The sequence below is a fragment of the Falco naumanni genome, chromosome 4 (assembly GCF_017639655.2).
Source record: "Falco naumanni isolate bFalNau1 chromosome 4, bFalNau1.pat, whole genome shotgun sequence".
Taxonomy (NCBI): Eukaryota; Metazoa; Chordata; class Aves; order Falconiformes; family Falconidae; genus Falco; species Falco naumanni.
The window spans coordinates 5,659,990-5,685,881 of record NC_054057.1 but is presented as its reverse complement, the minus strand read 5'-3'; the positions used below and the strand labels follow the sequence as shown (position 1 = coordinate 5,685,881).

The 25,892-nt window shown below is 37.5% G+C and overlaps 2 protein-coding genes across 11 annotated transcripts in view; both read right to left on the bottom strand.

The window, feature by feature from the left end:
* NEK10 (NIMA related kinase 10) overlaps positions 1-16,418 on the bottom strand; it is a 115,910-nt gene extending 99,492 nt beyond the window's left edge. For all 6 annotated transcript variants that reach the window (XR_005827290.1, XM_040589436.1, XM_040589433.1 and 3 more), the window contains exons 1-10: positions 16,322-16,418; positions 10,577-10,688; positions 10,198-10,258; positions 8,993-9,123; positions 8,384-8,482; positions 5,552-5,636; positions 4,752-4,793; positions 2,552-2,630; positions 2,137-2,204; positions 139-218 (exon numbers count right to left, since the gene is read on the bottom strand). Coding sequence is in view for 5 of the 6 variants with exons in the window: in XM_040589436.1 (XP_040445370.1) it covers positions 139-218; positions 2,137-2,204; positions 2,552-2,630; positions 4,752-4,793; positions 5,552-5,636; positions 8,384-8,482; positions 8,993-9,123; positions 10,198-10,258; positions 10,577-10,650 (719 nt within the window). In the remaining variant the exon portion in view is untranslated. The remainder of the gene's footprint in view (positions 1-138; positions 219-2,136; positions 2,205-2,551; positions 2,631-4,751; positions 4,794-5,551; positions 5,637-8,383; positions 8,483-8,992; positions 9,124-10,197; positions 10,259-10,576; positions 10,689-16,321) is intronic.
* A 146-nt stretch (positions 16,419-16,564) lies between these two features.
* Positions 16,565-25,892, bottom strand: part of SLC4A7 (solute carrier family 4 member 7) — a 97,623-nt gene continuing 88,295 nt past the window's right edge. For all 5 annotated transcript variants that reach the window (XM_040589426.1, XM_040589428.1, XM_040589430.1 and 2 more), the window contains 2 exons: positions 24,100-24,207; positions 16,565-21,040 (listed from right to left, as the gene is read on the bottom strand). In XM_040589426.1, the coding sequence (XP_040445360.1) occupies positions 20,959-21,040; positions 24,100-24,207 (190 nt within the window). In that variant the 3' untranslated portion in view covers positions 16,565-20,958. The remainder of the gene's footprint in view (positions 21,041-24,099; positions 24,208-25,892) is intronic.

The window sequence follows — 25,892 nt, the reverse complement described above, 5'->3', positions numbered from 1 at the left end:
ACACTTCATAGACTTCCACAGAACAAGGCCTCATTTTGAAAAAAAGAAGGCTTCCTCATAAATGGCAGTTTTAATATTGTGTCAAGAGGTGACATTAAAACACTTATTGTGAACTACAGCACATTAAGTCGAACTTACCTTTCTGCTAGGCTAGTCAGAGCAAGGAGGGCACCCAAAAGCACATTGCTGTCTCTGGCAGATAACAAATTTACTAAGGTCTGGAAAATGAAACAAAAAACAAGATAAATAAATATAAATTATATGATTTTCTTTTACAACTCAAACATACATAGAGTTATTTATTGAAAAGTCAAAATTAAGATACCAAACCCTTACACTAAGTCTTAGGTACATCTAAAGTACACATAAATATACACTGAAAGTCTTTGACTACACCCAGTCTTAGGACAAGCAAGGATGTTTCTTCTCAAACTGCAACTGGCATCTCTCCTGACTGCTAAAGCATCTGGTCCAACAATATATCACTGTAAAAATCTGTTCCATGTAAAATGCTTCAGATCTCTAAGTCAAGGCTTACTAAAGCAAAAAGTTAATTTTCAGCTTATATTTAAACAACACGGTATGTAACTCTAAGGCCCTGCATATATTCTGTCAGTGAATCATAGAACCGTTTAGGTTGGAAAAGACCTTTAGAGTCCAGCCATTAACCCAGCAACTGATGTAAATTTCCTATATGTCTAGATTCTCTAAAATAATGTTGTCTGATACTATCCAATATAATTGCCACTGTTTTACTACAGCACAACAGAACCACAAAGCACTACCTATACTGGTCATGATCTCTACTGTTTCTCAGTTTGGCCGCAAATCAGCAAAAAAATCCTTAGACTGACAGTAATGTATAGCAAGGATGTCTTGGTTGTCACTGTCTAAGTTGATACCGTTTTGTTTAGACACAGAATACTTTATAAGTGAAAAATCATAGCAGAAATTTATTTTTAAAAAACAAATATATATTTATTTTAACAAATTATATGAAACAGTTCATATCATAGTAACATGTAGCTCAGGACAGTGTACACATGAGTACTAATTTTTATATGAATTAATTTATTCCAAACATATAAGACCTATTTATCTCAAACAACCAATAACCATGCAGCAGGCCAATTAACTTACATGCAAGAAATAATTTTTATGATACTACTAATACATGGGTAAAACACTGTGGCAGTGTGCTCCTCCCCCCCAGACTTGTTCTTTATTTCCATAACATGCTGAAGTGAATACCACCAGTGGCAGTCCTAACCGATGCAGATGCATCTGAGTCTGATCGTCATGGCTGTATCCAACTCAAAGTGGATTTGGGGGAGACAGATAACAACATGCTAGCCAAGGTCTAATTTGAACAATGCACCCACCTAACAATGCTAGTCAAGGTCCGACTCAAGCCAAGTTTGAAAGAAGCTAATTTCTGTAGTCGGTATGCAAATATGACGAGTCAATTATCTTACTCCATAAATAGGGGACAGCCCAGCGCCCATTGAACTCTCCTGCACGGTGGTAGGCTGCATGCCAGCATGTCCCCTTGAGTAGAGACACCTCTCAAGATTACTACTCAAGACTGAGAGATTCCTTGCTGCAACAGATTCTTGGTAAGTGATTAACAGCATGATAAACTTTGAAATCTTAGCTAAGTGGTATAAAGGATTGATTGTGCACATATAATCCTTTAGATACAAACCATTGACCAAGTTTGAGAATAAGTCTGGACCTAGCCATGCCTGAAGACCCCTCTGAGAAGGAGTTTAGAACTCAAGGGGGTCCTTTCTGAACCTCATGACTCAATGGGAGGGTCTCTGACAGTTTTGCCTAACCCTGTCCTCTGTCCTCAAATGTGCCTTGCCATCAAATCTTGTTAAACCACTGTCACATTTACTATCAAACTCTGTTAAATTGCTGTTTTATACCAACGAACACATTGCTGCACTTCTCTTAGGAGTGATGCGTCACTCCATCCACAAAAAACACAGAACTGAGATTGTCTTAGATTACCTTATTTTACAAGCTTGACAAGGTAAGGAATTTACTCCCACCTAGATGAAATCTGAAAAGCAAAAGTCATTTAGTTAAGTAGCTAATTGGTTATAATTAGCAATTTTAGAAAGCACTTACTTTATGTGCTCCACTTGCTGTAACCCATTCTCTTTGATCTTTAATACCAGCAAGCTTTTGGAAAATGTCTATGGAACAAAGGAAGTCACACAAATTGAAGCTTTATCACTTAGTATTTTTCATTTTACTATAATAAAGCAAAACACTGGTTAAGTTCTTTCAGCCATGACTAGCTCATTTCAATACTCTGATTTCAAGTGCATAGAGGTATTAATTTCTTAAAGAAATATTACTTATGTACAAAACCAAGATGTACTTTTCCACAGCAATTTCAGTATTTACCTGTGTGATAATGCCTGCAATGAATCTAGCAATATCTTACTTAATGACCATCTGAAGTATTTTAAACATTTCAAGCCCCACATAAAAAAATTTAAGTGCCCTTATAATGTATGTTATTAGCTCTAACACTTACATGTCATGTTGACCAACTTGTCCACATTATAGTGCTCTTCTCCATAATCAAGATAGCCGTTTGCTACTGTTTCCATATGCTACAAGTTGGGGGGGGTGGGTGGGGGGGTGGGAATAAAGGACACCGTTAAAAAAAGGTTTTAATTCATAAACCTAGAGTGTTATGCACAGAAATAGCCTGCAGGTGGCGCGTCTGCCTCACGAAAAAGATAAGCCTGCAACATCCCGCGTACATCTGCTATAAAACTTGTCAGGGAACAGAACTTGGAAGTGTAAGAATTCAAAAAGTAAGTGTAAAATTCCACAACAAGATGATCAGCTGAAGACTACCAAATACAACGACCCTACTTCCAGGGCCAAAACTCCCTTCTTTGCAAGCTGCTAGAGATTGATAAGACTTTTCTGGGAAATTACCACAACACGTGGTTTCTACCGTCAAACTTTTCCCTCCGTATCCACCCGCTATAGGCCACCGTTTGGAACAGCCAGATGGATCTTCAGTCCACACAGCTGACAGGCTCAGAGTCTACCAAACCTACACAACTCCAGGGGGGATTTTGGCTTTGGGTTTTGTTTGGGGGTTTTTTGGACACAGGCAACTGGTGGGAAATGCTGGTTAACCTTTTTAAATAAACCTGCTAACCTCCTGGTCAAACATATTTTTCCAGGAAATGAGAATTATCACAAGGATGTAATGTTTCTTAGTACACACGAATCATTATATGATTCTTGGCATTACTTATATATATGTTTTAACATATGGTGGCATTTTGAAATTTCCAGAACACTGTACAGGGAAACTATAGCAGTTTCAAGCAGATGATACAGGAAGTCTAGAACTACAGGAGCAATGCATAATTTAGAAAGAAAAGTCACATGAGGAGGATACTACTATGCAAAGTAATACTGGTAATAACAATTTTATTAGTGTTTTCTACTAAAACACCCTAAAACACTTTAAAATGAGAACTGTTTTTTATCCGAAACTGCCCCAAAAAATGAAAAATATGTTTTTAATGATGTATAAAATGATCTAATGGAGGACTTTAGACTTGTGATTTGGCAAGAAGATTTGGATGCACAATTAATCTTGGAATTACCACCACCTCCGAATTTCTGAGGGATTTTTGAAAACCTCAGCTATACATTTTTTCAAAATGCATTTCAGAGTGCTGGAAACGCATTTAACACTTATCTTATGTTGCTTCAAAGGACACAAAATATTAAGTTCCCCAGAAGTTCAGAAATCATAAAAATTGCATCTCTTGACTTTTAAAACTCTCTATGCCAGCAACACACGCATAGTAAAAATGATTATCAATTATACAAATTGGATTCCTGCCACTGAGGACTTCACTTGCAGATGTTGCCAGCATCTCAGCAGCCCGTTGCACTTTGCAAGCTCCACAAAAAAGTTGGCTAACATGAGACACTGGAAAACACCAAGCAGTTCCTGTGGGAACTATATCGATTAGAAACTAATAATCTTTAACTCCTGCAACTTTAGGGATGTTTCAAATGGGTGACTGTCTGACCAAAGGGCTCATAGCACACCATTGGTTCTTTGAAATACAGGTGGTCCATAAACATTAACAAATTATGACTGCATTCTAGAAAGGTACATTTGTTATAAAAAAATGGGTTTTTTTCTAGAAAGAAAACTTGCAACAATTTCAAAGATATTCAAGATATGTCATATCTCACTGATAACTTGGCACTGATAAACAAGTATTAAAAACCCAGGACTAAAGCAGTATTAACACAGAGCAATAACACAGCAGTCAGTTATCAATAATGTTTTATAATGCAAAAGTACTGTAGTCCCCACATTTAAACCTGTTCAACATTTTATCACTATTGCTTTCACCTTTAAAAAGTCAAGGTGACTTTACCCATCTTCCTCCAAAGTCTACAGTTACTTTTGACTGAACCAATTGTGCTGACTTTTCTCATCCTCCCACTTCAGGAAGCATTTGTTAAGCTTCCTAAAACTCCTGGGTTAATTCTGCTAGATTATAAGGACAGTTGCTTTGCACACTAGTGAAAAAAACCACACCAACTGCTTATGTGGAAACAGGAACAGTCTCGCTTCTTTCCATAAACCAATAATATATGTATACTGCTTTTTACAGTGTACTTCATTCTAATCGTAATTAACTGACATACAACATAATGGACAAAGCTACTGTGAGGAACTCTACCTGAGCTAGGTTTTCAATCCCACCCAAGCTGTGGAGCATTTCCTAAAAGAAAATTTTAGAAAAATGAGTTAAAATACAGAAAACATTAGAATGAGAGAACACTAGAATATAAACACTTTGTTTGTCATGCATGTTGAGAAACCTTAACTCCAGTGGTTGAAGTCAATGGATTCTGGAGATGCTTAGCACCTTCAGAGTTCAGAATTACTTATAATAAGTAAACCAACAAAAACACAGAAGTGAAATATTAGAGGTTTTAAAACTGGAAAAATGGTATAAACTTTGGTACACAGAAAAGAAATACACAAAACCAAGTATCTTACCAGATGTCTGAGGCTTAGTGCTATGAATAACAACTATACAAGCAGAATAAAATTAAAAGCTAGCTGTTTGTAGTTCAGAGCATTGGGCTGCTAGGAGGAATAGGCAGCTTTCAGTTTTCTTCACTTATTACATTATGGGGATTTTACATATCTATAGGGTAAAGTCAAGTACGGAGTCTAAGGCTCAAAGCAAAGCCATCTGTTACAGAGATTTAAAAGTTCTTCATTAAGATTAGCAGCAGATGCTACATAGGAAATAGCAGAAATAGAGCAAGTTGTGCAGTAACAGTGCAAAGTCACTCTTGGAATCTGGTTCTTTGCAAATCACATCTTCACATACAGAAATATAGGTCCATACATACATATATTAAGTATGCATCCATAAGAACACTCGTTTTTATACACATGCACTAATATATCTCATAAGCATCTCATACTCTTTCATCCAAGCAATAAACAGTATTTTGACATACTGACCTGATAGCATGGATCCCTTATTAATAATCTTAGACAGATTAACACTCTGAGAAAATGGATGGAAGAAGCTTGATTAACCCACTCCCTGTAAAAGAAATATGCAAATCATAAATCAAATACAGAAAAAAAAAAAGTGTTAAAACACTTGGATTCAGTAATCAATCGACTAGAGGATTAGTGACCTACAACAGCTGTACAGCATACTATACTATAGGACTTCTAACACCATTTATATTCAAACACAGTAACAGTTTTAAATTAATTTATTTAATTATATGAATATTGCCAGTCATCACTTAGGATGACAAAATTGATCCAGGAGAATACATGCTATCTCTAAGCATAAACTGATCATGCTTTGATATAAACTTATTTTAAATGTTTCGATCAAGACCCAAAGGGGCAAAATCACTCAGAAACCACATATCAAACTTCAGGGCACAAAATACACTTACATAAAAATATGGGTGCTAGAGAAGTAAAAATAACTAAACCTAAAATAATTTTTTGAATTACCATAATCTATTTTGGCTTTTAAAAACTGTAATACTGTTAGTCCTTGGAATAATTTGTTATTTAGTTTAAATGTTGTTGATATTGGATTATACTTCCAAACAGAACTGCCTCTTAGGTATTTCTCCCCACAATTCCCCAGCACAAGGCTTGGTAGAAAACACAACTCAGATTTGCACAAAGCATTCAGGGACAGTAATCCAGCATAAAATACCAGTAATGGAATCACTATTTCCTTTGTCTGTTGAAGGTATATATACACACCCATTTTCCTATTTAAATTAAATCTAAAATTGGACATTTTTATGGTGGTTTTGTTGTTATTTAACTGAGAGGACAGAATCTGCAATATCTGGGCAAGTTTCCAAGGAATGGAAGTAGTCCATGGGACGTGGCAGTTCTCTTCCCTTTTTATCATTTGCAGTTGGGAAAGACGCCAGTAGCTAAAAATGTTTTGATAAAAATAAGTGTTTTACAAATAGATACTAACAAAATCTCAGCCCTTCTGTGCCAATATTCTGCCCAAAGTAATACTGTTTTTCATTATGATTCCATAATTGGCCACTTCAGAATGGCACAACACTTTCATGGAAAGAAAACAGCAACCATATACCTGTATGCAAAATCTGTAGGTCAGATTTTAGGGTAGTCTGAAGATCATTACCACAGTAGTTCAACAACGTTATTCTTTCAAAAAGCTTTGACTCTTGACAGAAGTTAGTTTCTTTAATGGAGCAATGTATTTGTAACATTTCCAAGCTGGAACAGTAATTCTCTGAGGCTGGTTAACATCTGAGAGCCTATTCTACTTTAGTTACATTTACAATACACATTACTAGATACCCTAGTGTATATCTAGCATATGCCAGCAGGATTTTTACTGCCTGCCTGGCTATACTCCTTATCCGAACTACTTAAGCTAAGCTGACCACAGCTTTCTTGTCAACGGAACTACCTCCAGTCAGGACTTCTGCTGACACAGTGACACCAGTAAATGAGTGTGATTTTCTTCTTGCATCCCAATCAACATAGTTATGCCAGCAGAAGTTTGTAATGCAAATCTAGGTGACAGTTTCTAAGCCCCTGACACAATGGCCGTAGTTCCAAAGAGAGGACATCATCGCAGTCATAGTGAAATATTTACAAAGGGCAACTAAATCACATTTGTAACTGCATTTACCTTATGGGATTTACGTACCTACCAAAATACGCTTGTTTCATTAACCTTACCTGGGTGCTATAATTTTTCATAGAAGAGGATAGTTTTGCTATATTGTCATCAACAATGAGAACAAGTACCAAAGAAAACAAAACCCACAATATAATCTAGGTACACCACAATGTATGAATAGAATTTGGGAAGACACCATGTTAACTATTCTTAGATTTTTGGCAAATTAAGCTGAGCCACTGACATCCCACTGGTGGGTACAGAAAAGATAAAAGTTCATCTGCAAAAAAGAGGTACCAGATTTAGAAATCACTTAAATGATCTGTCTTGAATTCACTGTTATTTAATCCAAGATGAGATCCCTAGTGCCCTAATTAGTTCTGAAAAAGGGTGTAAGCAAACCCTTAAAAATGTGATTTTTTTAGGTTCTCCTGTAAATTCTAGCAGTTACACATTAATACCTTTAAATGATCTGGAATTCTTTCTTTAAGCTTCTGTACCACTTAAGATTTTTATAGAAAACGTACTTGGGCTTTAAAAAGGAAAAATACAACACGCTGCAGTGATATATAGTAAAAGAAATTCTGAAAAAAGTGTTATTTTTTTCAGAAAATATTTCTCTGACTCCCCTGTTTTTTTAAGGTCTTGGACTTCTCCCTTGCTCAAATAAGAAAGGGTTTTCCCTTTCTAATCCTGTTATACACATAAATACAAATACATATGAACAGTAGCATAAATTCCTCTGAATGTTATGAAAGTCATTGACATTTCTATACAAAAGTGACAGTCCATAAAACACAAATAAAATCAGTAAAATAAAATTGAGATTAGAAAAGTGAACCATAGATTACAGATAGGGACAAATGATCAAGGACACATAGCAGCTATTAGAATTTTGGTCATCCAGTTTTCATCACATACCCAGTCTTTCCTTCTTCCATCCCACTAACCTGAGCATTCAGTCTTCAAAGCCAATACAGAAGTGATTGTTTGAAATTGAGATTATGCAGAGATGTGAAACTACTGGTTTCCACACAGAGGTCTATTGTTGAAATAATATGAAATACTATCCATGCATCCTAGTTCTCCGCTTAAGGCAAGAAAGAGTGACCCTCCTTCTTGGATATGAATATGTTCAACATACTGACCTGCAGGTAAGTCTCTTCTTAACTAAAGCTGTAAAGATCTCTTGAAACAGCTTATGTTTGGGATGTTTGCTAAAATTTCTCTCATTCTTGTAGGTCACACTAATGAGGGGGGAAGAAGAAAAATGCTGAATTGCTGATTATCTTGCCACAAGATAATTTTGGATTGCCAAAACTTAACATTAGCAAGAAAAATTAAGAAATGTCATATTAGCAATTACTATGGAATAACACAATTCAGATTTCCAGACATTTATCAGTATGGAAGAACAATCTGTCTCATATATAATTTGAGACTACTATAATGGTCTAATATAAGCTTTCCAAATAAAGAAAACATTACTTTATTTAAATTTACTATATTAATTCTCAAGAGTGCACTCCGCAGAGTGGGAGCCTGCATGTGAAACTTACAAAAGCAGGAACATTCACAGATTTAGAAAGTTAATAATATATAATTCATATCTCAGATAGTGCGTTAACACAAAAGCACACGTAACAGATATAAGCACAAACATAAATGCCTTCAACATCTCAGCATGTTTTAGATATATAAAGATGTTCAGAGATACACAACACGGTGTCATCATATTAGCTTCTTTCTTTTTTTACCTAAAGTTTTCAAGCTCAGCAGCTTCTACTGATTCTTGCCACTGACCATGGGCATTTTGTTCACTGCTTTTGACATTTTGCCAAGCTCTTGTCACACTGGTTTGACCACTTCCAAAATGTATAGCTGGAAGCTGCATAGGAAGGGGATAGTATTAATAAGGCAAGCACTGCATTTTACGTTATCAAGCAAGAGTACCTTTTCTCAAGTTCTGACTTGAACTTTGGACCTACAACTTGCCATTATAAAATACACACACCCCAAATAAAACAAAACTGATGCAAAGCACAGCTGGAAGACAAGTACATGCTCCATGTATAAATTGTGAAGAACAGCATCTTTTTAAAATTTGTGATAGTAAAGCTCAATAGAATCTGCAACACTCATTATCTATGCTCCTTAGCTCTCCTACTTCTAAAATTAGAGACTTCATATTCTTTTTAGGTTGTAGAACTCAGATGTTTCAGCTTTCTGCTCAGAAGCAATTCCATGCCTCTATCCCAGAAGGGAGTGCATAACTCCTACCTCACATGGATGAATCCCTAAGTCATTCTGTCATACCTTTTTACAGAACAGAAAGGGAGAAAATCTTCTGGCATTCCAAAGACCCACACCCATCATCATGTGTTGGTTTTCTTTGCTTCAAATGGCAAATACAAGATTCACTAAGTGAGTAGTTGAGGTGAAGATTTTACCGTGTCCTGTAACTTTAATTTTAATGCATTGATATGTATGCCTTGAAAGTTTTTAGATGAACTGTTATTCTCCAAACACAAATTGTTATGGTTAAAACACTGATCATCTTTTGTATTCTTTACCACTCTTCATCGTGTTGTAACTAATACATCTCTAAGCCTACCTTCTCGTGACATTGTGGAAGGGCATGAAAGAAAAACAAATCTGTTAGGCTACTTGACTATATGCAGCAATAGCTGGATGCTCAAGATATAAAACAAACCAATTTTTTTCCTGTTAAAATAAAAGTTACAGCAGAGTAGTATGGAAAGTTGGTCTGTTTCATTCTTTCACCCTTTCTAAATGGGATTTGTCCCACAAAAAAAATAAAAAGATATCCACTACACAAGATTTTGCTAACATTTAATCATAATAGAACACAATATCCCAAGCATCTGCCACAAACCATACTCACTATTACTTACAATTATACAATTCTACAGTGTGTTAAATAACAGTTGTTGAAAAATACCTGTCGGTTCCTTGACTGAACATTTAAGAGAGACTGAAGTCTTTTAAGATCAGAATAATCCCTAGGATAAAACACAATAACATAAATGTGTGTGTTAATAGTTACATAAAAGTACTTCTACAAGGGGTCAACAAGAAACAACGCCCCTGACAGAAAATAAAGTTTTCTAGTGTTGCCTAATGTCCCCATTTTACATACAGAAGAATTTATAGCTTCCCCAGAATGCTTTAAATCAACAAAGGTGTAAATAAACTTTGTGACCAGAGTAACAGTTGTCATGTTTATATTGCATTTCAAATTAAAGCGCTCCGCTTTGGCAGTCAGTGCAAATTCCACATGGGTCCTGCTGAAGTTCAAAGAAAGATGTCAGATACTATACCTCATAGAGATCCCATGAGGTTTTTTGTCTGTTGCTTTTTCTGTGCTCTTCAATTTTTTGTCCTGATCAGGCATTGCGTATCACTATTATCACATAGCTAAAAACTCATTTCCTTAAAGATAAAGTAGATAGAGTTAAATCATTGCAGCAAAAGCAACACATGTTTACTTACAGAACCAACTGATACAACTGTTAGGAAAAAAAAGAGCAGCTTTACCATTTTCTCAACATGAACCCTTGGGCATTATATGAGGATATCCTTCAGAATTCCAGATATTAACAAGAAAGTAATTAACCTAACATACAGAAACCTTGATTTCCCAAGACATGAGTAGGTAACATTGGCGCTTGCTATCACACATATTTTTTTATTAGGATATTTCCTCTTCTTGCTTCTTATTACCATTATTTCTCACTGTGGATGGGCTATTTATGTTACAGCAGTGCAGAAGCTGACATCAAGATTGTATCCTACAATCTGTTGTCTAGACAACAGAGAATATAATAGTTTTATCATCTACATAAACAAGACAGATGAAGGGTTAGAAAAAGGACGTATCTGACAAATAAATGAGACTCATGCATCATTCAGTCTATCAAAGAATCACAGTAATCTTCAGTAGTTTGGAATGTGGGTCTTCTGAATTTCCTTATATAAGGAAATATATATATAAGGCCGAACGCCTTATTTCAATAGTGCCCAGCTTTTCATGCAGTAGGACACACAGCTTATTTCCACAGATGAGCAGAGCTGTACGGCCCAGCTTCATCAGGGCCATTACCACATATTAGATCCACTGCAGACAAATATCCAGCCTGTAGGTCTGACTTCCCACAAAAGCCCACAGCTTGTTGCTTGCATAGTATACAACACTTGTTCACTGAAAAATCTTACAAAGCCCTGGAAAGAGACAGAAATACATAGAAAGAGGATAGTCAAGAGAAATCTCTTGCTGCCACAAAAGCAATTACATTGATGCAGATCTCGCTGAGTGAAAAAAAGGATAGTCAGGAACAGGCTGGGGCTGAAGAATTATCCCCGAGAACTGCATACACCTGCAGCATATTGGTAGAGTACCTCTGATTTAAAAAATGAGGATATAATACCACTGTCTGATCCTTTTTGCCCATTTTACTATTTACTAAATATGGACCGTTAATAGGATTTTCCATATGAAATATGATAACCCCTTTTTTCTGTGCAGTGTAGAATTTCTCTGCTACTGATTTTTATTCCTCTTCCTTGTAAAGGAAAAGAAGAAAACCTGGCAGGAAACAAAAGCATTGTGAACTACCAGAAGCTGCTGCTTCCCAACTGAAAAGCAGTTGTTTTCCCAAATACGCATTCTCCAATCAGACACAGAACTACCCAAAACGCAGCTGTTAACAGGATGAACTCCTGCACTGTATTAACCCACTCTGGTACGCGGCCTGTAAGCCCAGTTCATCTATTTCTATTCTTTGGAACATGTCTCTATCTTACCACCAGTCCCGCCCCAGAGAATGACTGATCTGGATCCCCAAAAAATTCCTCCTCTCTTCTCCATGCATCCACTCAACAGGGTTATTAAAAAACACCTCAGAACACTTCTGTTTACCTGTTATTACCAGGGAATTAATATAAACAGGATCCGTTCTACCAGTCAGCAGGCAAAATTCCCGAATTTAGAATAAACCAAATTAAGTTAGTTCAACTGAACTTTAACTTCAAAAGCAGTAAAAGTTAAGAGAAGCTATGTGCATTGCTAAACGTCTTTAAGAATCCTCATGAGTAAGAATTTCCATGTAGCTTTAGTGATATTTGTATTCCTATCCTCTCCCCAGTATCCCAATCCCTTTGGCAGATTACTGAGGTATGACACAACGCAATCACTACCTCACATTTGCACAGTAAGAAAAACTGTGAAACTTACAAATTATCAACCTGCTCACAAGTACGTGTTTACAAAGAACAGATATCAACTGCCTACAGAATCACCAAACAAACGACACACACAACAACTGGTCCATGAGCAATTACCACTACATTTTAAAATTTTCAGCACCCCATTTAAAAAAAGTAATCCTTCAGTTAAACCTCTAAAACCATAAACAGGAGGGTTCCTAGTATGGCTAGGATTTCATCTGAAATTATTAGGTCTTTGGGATTATTTACAAAATCTTACAATTGTAGACCAACTTTGCTTTCTGGCTGCCAGTCCAATGCTTTTGCTGTTTGTGGTACCTTAGTAAAGATGAAACAGAGTAAAAGGTGACTAACATTTTAACAGTTCATTACCATTACAGATCCAAATGTCCCTGTACAAAACTGAACCTGACAAACATCAACCCAAATTCCCTTCACAGACGTCTGAGAATGGAGGGATGGAGGGATGGAGGGATGTAGCTCACCCAAGGATGCAGCCCCAAGAAATTCTTTACTGTGAGGGTGGTGAGGCACTGGAACAAGTTGCCCACAGAAGCTGTGGATGCCCCATCCCTGGAAGTGTTCCAGGCCAGGCTGGATGGGGCTTTGAGCAACCTGGTCTAGTGGAAGGGCTCCCTGCCCATGGCAGGGGGGTTGGAACTGGGTGATCTTTAAGGTCTCTTCCAAAACACAAACCGGTTCTGTGACTCGCCCTGAGGTTACCTCCCGGTTCCCTAGAGGCCACTAAACCAGCACAAGTCAGCAAGCACTTCAACAGAAAGAGGCCAGCGCTGCCCACAAATTGACCCGTGCACAACCTCTTTGGTCTGTCAGCACAGCATCACCACAGACACACAGCTCACTGGATTGGGAAGCCTGATACAGGTTACAAATAATCTCCCCTACTTTAACCCTGATTACCTTATAGCTTGTCCCCAAGTACTTCTGCTGTACAAGGACAGGGACAATATGCAGAAAGGTGCATTTATCCATGCAGCTTAAAGTGTTGTGCACTTCAGCTTTACTACACAGATAAACCGATTAATTAAGAGCCAGCTGCCAGTGAAAATGGCAAATCCTTCCCTTCCCAACCTAAGCCGCTCTGCTCCACTTCTCGGCTGATCTGACCCAAACCCAAGCCAGTTTAGAGAGTTAAAAAGGCAGAAAACAGTTTGTCTCCCTTCCTAAATTTAGTTTTCAACCAGTTTAGCTCACTGTTACAGTGTCCTGACGATTATCTCTGCTGACAAGGCAGGGGGCAGGAATGCCCAGCTGTCAACAGAGGGAGAAGAGCAGAAAACCCTTTCATCAGTAGCCAGTCGTTAAATCAGGTAGGTGTGTTAGCACCACAGCCCAAGCGAGGGGTAGACAAAAGGAAACCACCCCCTGCTTTCCTTACATCAGCCTGAGAGAAGCCTGACATGAAATATTTTCTTACCTATTCTCACAGTTATTTGACTTCCTTGAAATCACTGAGTAAGTTCCCGCCTCTGTGTTTCTTCTTTACTCATGCCAGCAGAAATTTCCATGGAGCCAGGCTATTAACTGTCCTCATAACTATCCCCCAGCTATTAAGCCAGCCATGAGTAATGTATAAGAAACAAACCAAACACCACTCACATTTCACTTAGGCTGTGCCAGGAGAAGATTGAGATCAGACAACTCTTTAAAAGAACAGAAACACATTCAAAGGAAAATATCTTTACAGCATAGAGGCTTATACAATTCCATTTGAAAAAAAGAAATAAGAGCAATAGTAACCAATTAATTTTAACTGGGGATAATTAAATTTAATTAGTTAATTACGTAGGAAGAGAGGTGCATTCTGATAGTGCTCTTGAGCAGAATAAGACAAGAAATGCTCCAAGAACCCTGTCAGAAATTAAGGAATTCACATGATGAGAAACAGAAGAAAAAGGAATTGCCACCCCAGACTTGATCTGTGGCCCAGGCTATGTCTCAGATAACACAAGCACACAAAACTTCAGGTGGAAACAAACTCCAAAATAAAAAAACAAAGACATGTTGGAGAAGAAATCTACCTCCACTAACTACAGTGTATTGGTTAGAAATTCTCTTAAACAAAAGTATGTCTTACATTCTTACAATCTTTATTAGCAATTACTACTGGACACGGGTCACTTGTAAGCCTGATTTACCCTTGAACTCCTTTCTTAATCCAGTGGCTGAGTTCCACTATCTAATTATACACAGAATGTTAACTGGCTTAAGGTGGATAAAAAAGCAGCAGATATGCTATATCTTGGCTTTAATAAGAATTCTGATTGATGCTGGTGATAGATAGGAATGTATCTAATACCAGCATCAGAATTCTCATTAAGCCAGGTATGAGGTCAGATGAAAATTCACTCCTTAAAAGAGAAATTATCAATATATTATTGTCAAAATAGATATGCATTTCAAATACAGTCAAAATTACGGCAAAGGAAGCATCAAAGATGATGAGAAGTTCCCAAAAGGTACTTTTCCTTCTCCAGTCTGATGAAACCAAAGGAACCCTGGACTGCTTCCCCTCTTGTTCTCAGAGAGCACGGCAGTCACAAGGATGGATGGGTCATCACCGGTAACAGCCCGCGTCTAAGAAATTGTACCGATGAATGCCTACAATGTTTGAAAAATACTTCTCACACATTTTATTGACTGAATCAATATGAAAATCTACATGCTTTCTATACACAAAAAAATTCCACATGCACGTATTTTTCTCAATTTTTACTTTGTTTAATAACTTCTTTAAAGGTTCTGTAAAGATAAACTGGGATCCAGTATAAGGTTCCTGTTTTCCTAACAAATCAAAATACTCGGTCCACTGCTGGTTTGGGGTTGTTTTTTATTTGTTTGTTTTTACTCACACTACTCCAGTACTAGTGGAGCCATAAATGGCCAGGCCAATTCTCAGATTCCTGAATCCATGCAACACGAGTCGCTGGGCTATTTTCCAGATCCTAACTTTTATCTGTAAGAGTCTGCCTGGAAAAAAAAAAAAAAAAAAAAAAAAAAAAAAAAAAAAAAAAAAAAAATCTGAGGACTAGTGAGCAGCTCTGTATCAACTCAAGAATAATACGTAGCTCCGTGAAATTCACCCTCTCTGCCCTTGCTACCAGGCAGGCCTTTTTAGGGAATTGCAGTGCTGGACTTGGAACCTCTGGGAGCCGTGATTGCTTCATGCCTTCCGAATGCCTGGAGCTGGTATAGGTGCGGGGCTGGGGAAGATGCCATTAGGAGGAATGGGGGGTGATGGGGACAAAGTAGCCCTTGTTTTAGCGTCATGGCTTCTGGTTTGTCAGGTGAGATCGTGGCCGAGGCGCCGTGGGGCTGGCGGGCAGCACGCCGCCCCGGCCGGGCTTCGCTTCATAAGCTCACATACTCCTTGGAGCTTTCACGTCATATTCATGACCACGCGCAGACCTGCCTCAGCACTTGGTTATTTTTTTCAAGTTTTATACCAAGATGCACGTTTACATACATCCCTAAACAGTAAACGCTCTCTTTAGACTTTTTCAGCGTCAGCTTGGAGGGAAAGGTTTCAGAGTGACTTAATTACACCACGGCTGGAGTACGCGATCCTCCAGTGACAGAACCGTGACGCGACCAGAAGGCAGCAGCCTGATTCGGTTCCCTCCTTCGTCCCCTCCCCACGGCCGCCCTCGACCCCGCCGCAGCGGGTGAACCAGCCGCCGTGGGGGGCAGCGAGCCCTTCCCAGGGCTGGGCGCGGGGGAGCGGAGCGGGCTGGGCTGGGCTGGGCTGGCGGCGCTCCCGCCCCACCGCCCCCTCCGAGAGCTGCGCCCACCGGCCCCCACGCGTGCCCCCTACTCACGCCGCGGCGCGAGCTCTCCCCCGCTGCCGCGCCCGCCTCCGGCGATGCTCCGCGGCGCTCCGCCGGGAACGGAACCCCTTCCCCGCGGCCAATCGCGTCCCACCTTCTTCAACGGAGCCGTGCTCGCCAGCCAACGGCAAGCCGCCGTGCTCCGCACCGCCTCGGCAGCCCAGTTGCCATGGGCACGGGGACGCCGGCGCCGCCCGCCCCCACCGCGGCATAAAACCAGAAAAAGCCTTAGCATAGTTCAGTAGATTTTTTTTTATTGCTTTTACCAACTTTCTGAAACGTTACAAAAGATAATTTTATTCTAGCAGTAATTAAAACAACAAAGGCTGGATCTTTCACGTTAAAGACAAGTCTGAGGGTTGTGTGTTTTCTGTATAAACTGAATATTGATTCTACATTTGGAATAATGTTTCACTGGCTTTGGATTTTGTTATAAAGTAAGAAAAACATCATTGTAATTAGAAAAGCAGTCATAAAAAATTCGAACCGTAGAGCATGTAATCACATTTCAAATAATCAGTATTAAAATCAAAACTGCAGTTCAGCTACAGACACTGAACCCTGGAAGACACCTTTGCACAGGAGTATCAGCAACAATAGAAAGAAAATGATTATAAATTATGTGTCTTGCCAATAAAATCGTTTAGAAAAGTACTGACTTTCAAATTCATTTTTCCAAATAAATGTTAACAGATACTAAATTCAATATGAAAGTGTCTTCAGATTAACTTCAATGCCAACTACGAAGTCTTGTAAGTTTTCAATAAAAACGTTACAAAATAAAAGACTTAAAATTACTAAGCAATTCGCTTTATTCATAGCACTACTTTTATGCTGACTCAAAGCTGTGCACCTCTAGTCTTAAAATCTGCCATAAAATAAATTACTGTTGGTACAAACAAAGTGCTTCACACATTTGTACTGTACTCAATAATTAATTTGACCTAGATGAGTAATTAAAACATTACTAATCATATAAAGCAACAAGAAAACCAAGATCATTGCGGTGCTCATCTAACAGACTACATTTGTGAACTGAAAATCATGAACCGTTTCTTTTATGATTTACAGAACGTATGTAACAAGACAACCCTTTAAACCGGCGCAGGCGCTGCAACATCCCACCCATGTTACAAATAAATTTTACAGCCTGTCGAACCTGCCTTTGCAAAGGGCACAAATTAGGGAAGCTATCATGTAAAGACAGAGATGTAGGTGAAGCAAATGGTAACTTACGTGAGAACTTTCATTAAATGTAGAAAATAAATGGCCAAGACATTTGGTTGAAAATCCCCTACCAGGGCACCGAATTCTACCCCAACAGGTTTTATGATGACAAACTTGGCAATTTGGAACATTTCACTGAACAATCACATGAGATATTACATTATAGCTGCAAGATTAATCTAGGAAGGATTCATTACTTGGGCATGTGTAAACAGAATTAAAAGTGTGTCATTGTAATACATATGAAAATACTAAGAATGAGTTTTGTAGAATATAATTTAAACACGAAACTGCATTAAGTGAAATATTTTAGATGATAATTTAAATGGAGTGGTCAAAATTAAGACCTACACTTTATGTAAACATTCATATTTATAAATAAATTAGAAAAAGAAAAAAAAAAGGGGGGGGGGGGGCAGGGAAGAAGAAAAGAAGAAAAAAACAAAGGAGGAAAAAAAAAATGAGGGGACTTCCTGAGGTGGCTCTGCAGCCAGATACACAGTAGCACTAAGCTCCATTCCGGGAAACTAAGGCATCTAAAAAGTGCAGGGCCATTTATTTTCCTCTAACTGTTGGAATGGAAATACATTGGCGTAGTTTTTACAGGGTTTAACCCCTATGAAAAAAAAAAATGAGTGCACAGCAATTATCACTGCTCTTTTGCATCCATTAAGGCAAATCGTGTATCTACATACAGTAAACTACATCCTTAGCCGTTTTACTTTAATACTCTGTGTGATTTTTAAAGCAGAGAAGGTGTAAAATGAGCAGCAGATCACTTAACTATAGATTATCAATGGGCTTTTAGGTACTTAATACCAGACCTTCACCTATTCATATGGGGAAAAAGGGCAAGCCTAACATGCTACTGACCACAAACACTGGAACTAAAGGTCACTGTAAACTGCTTTGCATGTCATGGTATTTATGGCATCAATTAGAATACCTACACAATTACAATTGAATAAATACTGTGATTAGATTTGTGGGGCTTCGGTTTTGTTTCCTTTCAGCTTTACTAGAAAAAAATATCCACTTCCTGTAGTATCAACCAAAAGGTAACCCTTCCAAAGGAGAAGCCAGATACAAGGTGTGCAGCACTAGGGAACCCTGATTTCAAGCATTAAAGAGTTTAAAATCTAAGAGGCATAAAGTAATTTTGGGGGGTTTTGGAAACTGTGGCAGGACTGTGAACATAAGCATAAAATACTACTGGGAAGACTAGTACAGAAGTAGCGTGTTGCGGATAACACTATGTAAACTGCCCAAAATATCTTCCCTCTGATTCAGCAAGAGCTATTTAGTAGTCAACAACTGACCTGCAGATGCATACTTACTTTTTTTTTTTTTTTTTTTTCCTCCTTTAAGTAATGCAGAAAGCTTTGGGAAAACATCTGCTATCATTTCATTGTGTCTCAGTTTGACTGGAGGGAAAACACAGGTATTTTCTGAAAGAGCACGTTCTCAAGCTAAGGCACAAGCTACACTATTACCTAAGAATAAAGGAACATCTCCGCAGGTCACTACACAGTACTGGTCACACTGACAATGCAGACCTCACCAACTGTGCCACTGACCCGAGCCTTTTTATGACAGCTTGGATACCATTATTTGTATTGCTGTACACTATGCTTTACTTTCTTTAAATTGACTTTTCAGAATTCAGCCAAATGAGAAAGAGGCAGAAAAAAACAAAAGCCACGTTATTTAATTACATTACATTTAAAGGGAACAGTAACAGTCTAGGTAATTTGAATGCTATTTTAAAATGTTTCTAATTTATTCCCACTGATTGCTTTGTTTTTGTAATATACAATTACCTTCTCACCAAGTGACACTTGGCTGAAGAGCACCAAAATTCCACCTTAAGGGGTATTTTCAGATGAACTCTGCCCTCCTCCAGAATCAGCTCCTTTTGCAGTCCCAACTCTGCTAAAAGCAGAATTAAGCAAAGAGCATCTTCTAATTTTAAATGAGCACAGATTCTAATTAAAGCCATTTTAGTATATCCAGAAAGGGCTAGTGGCAATTCAGAACGTAAAGAGACCATTTCAGAAATTAAAGCCAAAAACCAAGGCATAAGGCAAAAAGACATTAATAATGGAAATTGCGCTGGTAAGTGATCAAGTGATCAAGATTTTAATTTATAGATAAAATTCTCATTATTTCAAATATTATAATGCTAAACACTAGAAGTTGAAAATGTAACTACAATAAATGCACTGACTTTACTTTAATAAATGAATATTTACTTTTTTAATCATCTTAAATGATAAAAATTTATGCTAATCAAAATAAATAAAATGTTTAAAAATAAGTTGGTGTGCTATCATATATGCCCTTTACAATGGAGAGGATCAGAACTGTACACACAAATACCACAAGCAATTTGTAATCCATAAAATAATACTGATCATAAACCTATTACAGAAATAAACTACAGCTAATTTAATCAAATACGCAGTACATCTAAAAAATAATTAAGCGAGGAATACAGTTGATGAGGGCATGAAATACTCTGAAGTTTCAGTCTTAGAGCTGAGTAAATCAGACTCTGCAAGTCGACAGAAAAGTGTAAGTAAAAAAACAGGAACAGAAAGAATTCCAGAGTACTAGTGTGGCAAGTGTGTTTCACTTCCTAGAGACCAGCTGTCTGTAAATCCAATGCATATTGTGTAAACATGAAAGTGTCCAGAATGGCAAATACTGATTTGGGACTATAACTACAATTACTGTACTCATATTGCTACTGAACAATAATGAAAAATCAAGAGTGAATTTGGAAAAAAAAAATTATATATAAAAAGGTAGCAGAACCAGGTATTCATGTGTATTTTAAGGATGAACTCGCCACCTGACTTACGGCTCTAGGCCACTTCTTTAAAATAGAGACAGAATCCAGAAAACACTAGCATGTAGTGGAGACATAAAACACAGTAGTTCTTGTCAACAGCACATCGATATTTGTTCTATGAAATCACAAAAAAGTATACCCTGCAAAAACAAGCAGTAATTGCCTGCATGGAAAACAAACTTCTGTAGCGCACATTATAAACAGAGGTATTGTAAAATTTTAAGCAATGTGGACCAGTAATCATCAGCAAAAGCTGATTGAACTTTTATGCACATATTGATTATTGAAAATATGTATTCATTGCAAACTTCCTATTTAAAAATGAAAATAAATTTTAGAATAAAATAAATAGCTGAAGTGTGATTACCACTCATCTTATCTGTAGGAAAATCTCTCATTATGCAAGCATATCTACAGTGCCCTAAACGATGGCAGAATTAAATACATGTCGCTCCTTAAACTGGAAATCACACTTCCATGGTATAATATCCTACAGTGATATATATATACACACACACAAATAAACATAACTGCCCTTGGTTCAGTTCTATAAAGAAGTTTCAGCATCCACGTATCTCACAACAGGTGACTCTTCCACATTTATTTTCACACTTTCTGGTTTTTCAGGGCTGTTTGAAAGCAAAGAGGAACATGTAAGGTTTGATTCACTTTAGTAAAGGTTAACTAAAAGATTTCATACTTCACAGTACATAATACTAATAAACAGTATTCACAGGAATGGTTCACGCTTAAGGGAGAAAACACCAATACCTCATCTATAAACACCACCTTCCAGTCCCACTGCTTTTATTGATTCTATTTATTTTAAATTGCTCTGCAAAACATCATTTGGAAGAAAAAAGAAAACATAACAAAACCAAAACCCACAAAATGTCTCGTTAAAAATACTCAAAATTACATAATAAGCAATATTACTAATACTGCTTAACTACTGGGCAGGGAAACAATTTTGTTCACAATACAAGACTGCGAAAATATTTCAGTCTTTTCATAACGGGAACCACACCTGTAACAACAGTAGAGGACAATCAGAAATCTGTGTGTAAGTGTCCATTCAACCTAAAGACAATGAATGGGCTGGCTGCACCTGAACAGCTGACACTCTCAGGGACAGACACTGAACAGTGGCTTATCCAAGGACAGAAAGGAATGTCCCAAGATTACAGGGCACTTGTGCGTATAAAAGGGAGGATTCCCTAGGCATGAATTTTAGAAGAGAGAACACATCTGTGGAAGTTGCTCTTTAAAGGGAAAAAAAAATGTATTAGAAATTCATGAAAATATCTGGAATTCCTTAGAAAAATGAAAGTCTGTCTGGACTCCACAGAGTCTGTAAAATATGACAGATGGAGGAGGAACAAAGAAAAAGCAGTCTGGATCAGTTCAGGAAGGATTAAAAAAAAAATCTAAAAAGTAATTTTTTTTAAAAGGCAAGAATTTTAGGAAATAATGCCAACCCACACAACCATGTTGTCTGGAATTCCAGAAGACATTACTTGCCTCAATCTGCACCCTATTTGAAACCTACTATCAGATGAAGACTGTTACACAGAAAAACTTAACAGAACTGACATGAAAAATTTACTGGGAATCACTCTTGACTGAGCAGTGGCGACATCTCTAGATATCTCCAGCACCTACTATACAAGAAAGGGTAACACATACCTCAAAACAGCTACTAATTGAGCTCAGGCTCAAGGAAGTCCTGCCTTCTAACATTTTCCAGATGCATGCAGTATCAGATTGCCTCTTGAAAGAGCTAGTTTCTGACACCAGTGTTTCTTATTTTCAATTTGCAGTTTTAGCAAGTTCCCTTTTACCATACTAATCTCAAGCAGGGCAGGTTATGGAATCAAAGGGAAATGTCTTATAGCAAAATACAGAAGACAGGTAGTACCCAGTATTCCATCTAAGTAGATCAAAAAACATTGCAAACAGATCAGAAGCATCATTTGCTAGTGCTGCATATAATTCTATACTAACTAAACCTACCCAGGAAACAGGAAAGTGCAAGATGGGAGTTGTACTAGCTACCCGAAAACCAGATTTAGTGATTTTAATTCTTCTGGAAAAAGAAACAGAGCTCTGTATCTTTTCAAGCCTTACACACCCAATGACTATCAGATAGTATAGTAGAAACATCCACAAATTCTGTAACAGGTTTTTGAGAACTTAGCATGAAAGAGCACGATTAAAATATGAGGGTACACTAATACACATATTCTGTTATCTAATGCCTCTATTATCTATCTCCCTGAGAATCTACTTTATACTAAACATTTTTAAAAACTTGAGTACATCTAAAACATGTATTTGAACATTTTAAACTCTTGTAACAATACAGGCTGAAAATTCACTGAAAACTGTGCCTGCACTAATGAGTCTCTTCAGCCTTTCCTATTACAATACCTTCATGTTCTCCTCTTGCCTCCTTCATCACCCTTGGCTGACCTACTGTCTGGGTGAAACAAAGCCCATGCCTAGCTTGGAGCAATGCACATGCTGACTAAACATATGGTACACAAGTGCTCCGTGGCCAGTAACTACTGCTGTTTCCATGATGCAAGCTCAACAGTACTCAGCAGCTTGCACAATTACATATGAACACTCCCTTCACTGCCAACTCTTCCACCAAGATGTATTTTATACAAAACCTGGCAATTTCGTATCTCCAGAACCTGTCTTTGACAGATTTGGCTGAAAGGAATCAACCAAGTGAAGATGCGTGGGCAGGCAGCAGGATTGCATAAACTCAGTTTTCCCAAATCAACCACACTCGGTCTCCCCTCTCTCCTACAAAAAAACTACTAAGCAATTGTGATGGAACAGTCCACAGGTACCAGTTCCTATAAATTACAAGCCTTTCAGGAAGTTGGGGATACTCCATGTAAATATTCCAAATTTGGTTTGTTCCCCTTCACAGATGACAGACAGGGAAGAAACTAGGACAGAACAGCAGAATGATTCCCTCCACAGAGTTCCCTGGTTGATGGGAAGCTCACTGAGCATGAGGCTCCCAGCCATCAGAGAAGATACGTGTCAGCTTACAGGAAAAGCTCACAGCACTGAGGACTCCTAATCTGTCTCGTACTTCATTTCAAGTATATTTCATATCCAGTAAAGGTAGCATTTGAGTCAGGTTTAATTTTTAAAGATTAAAAATGAGCCAGGGATAAACAAACCAACCAACCCACCCACCCACAAAAAGAGGGTGCAGGTCCTAAGGCAGCATAAAGCAACAATGAAAGTGTTGGACTCACCTCTTATTCCCACTGGCATTTGTTATGTTCAGGATCAAACAATTCCCATGCTCATATACACTCTAGTAAAACTTTTTAGAAACCCTAAGCCCATCAGAATAGCATATAATAGCTAATATATTAGCACATATTGCTAATAATGCAAATAAGCAAATAAAGAGTAACTTTAAAATTGTAATAATACATTTAATAAAATAATTGGAATTCATTATAGAAATTGTTTAACTTCAGAGTAAAAAGCAAAAATTAAGTTCAAATTCAAGTTCCTTAGAAGTGAAAAGTCAAAGCAGATTTACAAACCACATATGCTCATTTTTTCGATATACATTTCAAGAAATAAAAGTACAGTATTAGCTGCTAAACACAAAACCATAGTTAGAAAACACGTGAGTAATTATTATAACTACCTCAGGTTAGCTCTGGTTACTTTGGCATTCTCAGTACTCATGGCAAGAGCCTTCCACTGTGCAGTTTTGGCCATTTCGTCTGATATGTTTACAATTGAGGGATCAATGCTAAAGAACAAACATACTTCCTGGTTAGTATTCAACAGCTTGCAACAGAATTATACTTACTGTCACTCATCATTTACATCAGTTGTGCCTTCTTTCAATATTTACACAGCCACAAGTTAAGTTCATCTCTTACAAATGTAATTCAACAAAAAGTTGAAAATTTAAGTCACTAGCACTGCCTTAATCACATAGCATCATAAACTCGTTTTTCACATAGATACCACCAAGACACTGAGAATATTTGAGAGCTATGCCATTTCTAATTACCTGTAATCTCATAAAATTATTTTGCGTGCTCAGGAATAATGAACTTAATCACACTGCCCTGCTAAGGCTTTCATTAATCAGAATTATTTTAAGTTGCTTCCAGGAAATACTCATGGGCAAAAGAGCAGATATTAATAAAATTCTGAAACTGGTAAATCAGTTGATATTTAAACCTAGTAAAAACCTAGAAGTCCCAATTATCTAGACAGATTTCAAGTTATTTTTTTTTCCTGCAGAGTCTTACTCGACATTTTTCAAGACTTTTTTTTTTTGCCACCACCTCCCCAAGACCTGCAAAAGAGACATTCACCCTCACAGATTATAAGCTTTTAAAAGCTATTTCCCCTTTGCTCTCCCCATGTTTGTACGTATAGCAGATTTAGGTGTTGTCTGCAGACACACTTTCTGTTCTGTTCCATACTTAAGCTTCATAATGTACTGCAGGTTATCTGTAGGAGTTCTTCACATTTCATAGAATCTTTCAAAGCCGTTTTTCCTCAGCAATGTCCACAAGATGCAAGACAGTGAAATATACAGCAAAAAACCACACACACACACACACACACACAATGAAATCATAACTCTACTGTGAAAGCAAATATTAATTCAAATGTGTTTTTTAAAAAAAGCTTTAGCATTTTGCACTTTCATTTAAGTTGCTAAAGCCTGATTAAGCCTGCTCTTGGAGCAGGCGAGCAGTTAGCAGGAATATATGTCTAATCCAAAATCTGCCTGTTCCCAACTCTGATCAGGGTAAACCAAATACTACTCTAGATCCATAGCAAAGCAAATTTTTGACCTAGGAACTCTTAGTATTAGAGGGGCAAAAAAAAAAAGATAACAAGCTATTTATCTGTAACATTTTTTTGTGTGTGTTGAATAGTTGTACAATACCTGACAACTAAACTGAATGCATCCCCAGTAAGGAAGATGCATACTGAGAAAAAACGCCTTTCCATTAATGAAATTCCAGCACTTCCTTTTGCGGAAGGGAACTGGTTATTCTGTCCTCACATCTACTTTCAGAAAATGACGTTTTAAAGTAAAAATGGCTGCCTGTAAAAAAATTTCTTTTATCACAAAAATTATAGATTTTATCCCTCACTTAAACCAAAGAACTGCACACTTAAGACTTTTTCTGAAAAATCCAAGCGGCTGGTAAACACAGGGCTCAACTGATGCTATTAGTTGCTCAATACTCAGCATTTCATGCATGGTAACACACAAGTATTCCATGAAAACTGACCAAGGAAGCTTCTTCACCTTGAGTACAGCTGGTCGAAATTGAGTCATCTGATCTGTTCAAGATGGTCATGTAAATTTATAATTAAGATGCAGTTTTAAAGAACAACGCAACACAAAAATGCTACTAAAGCACTGCAAGATATACCTTCATACTTTCTAATCATGGCCGAGTT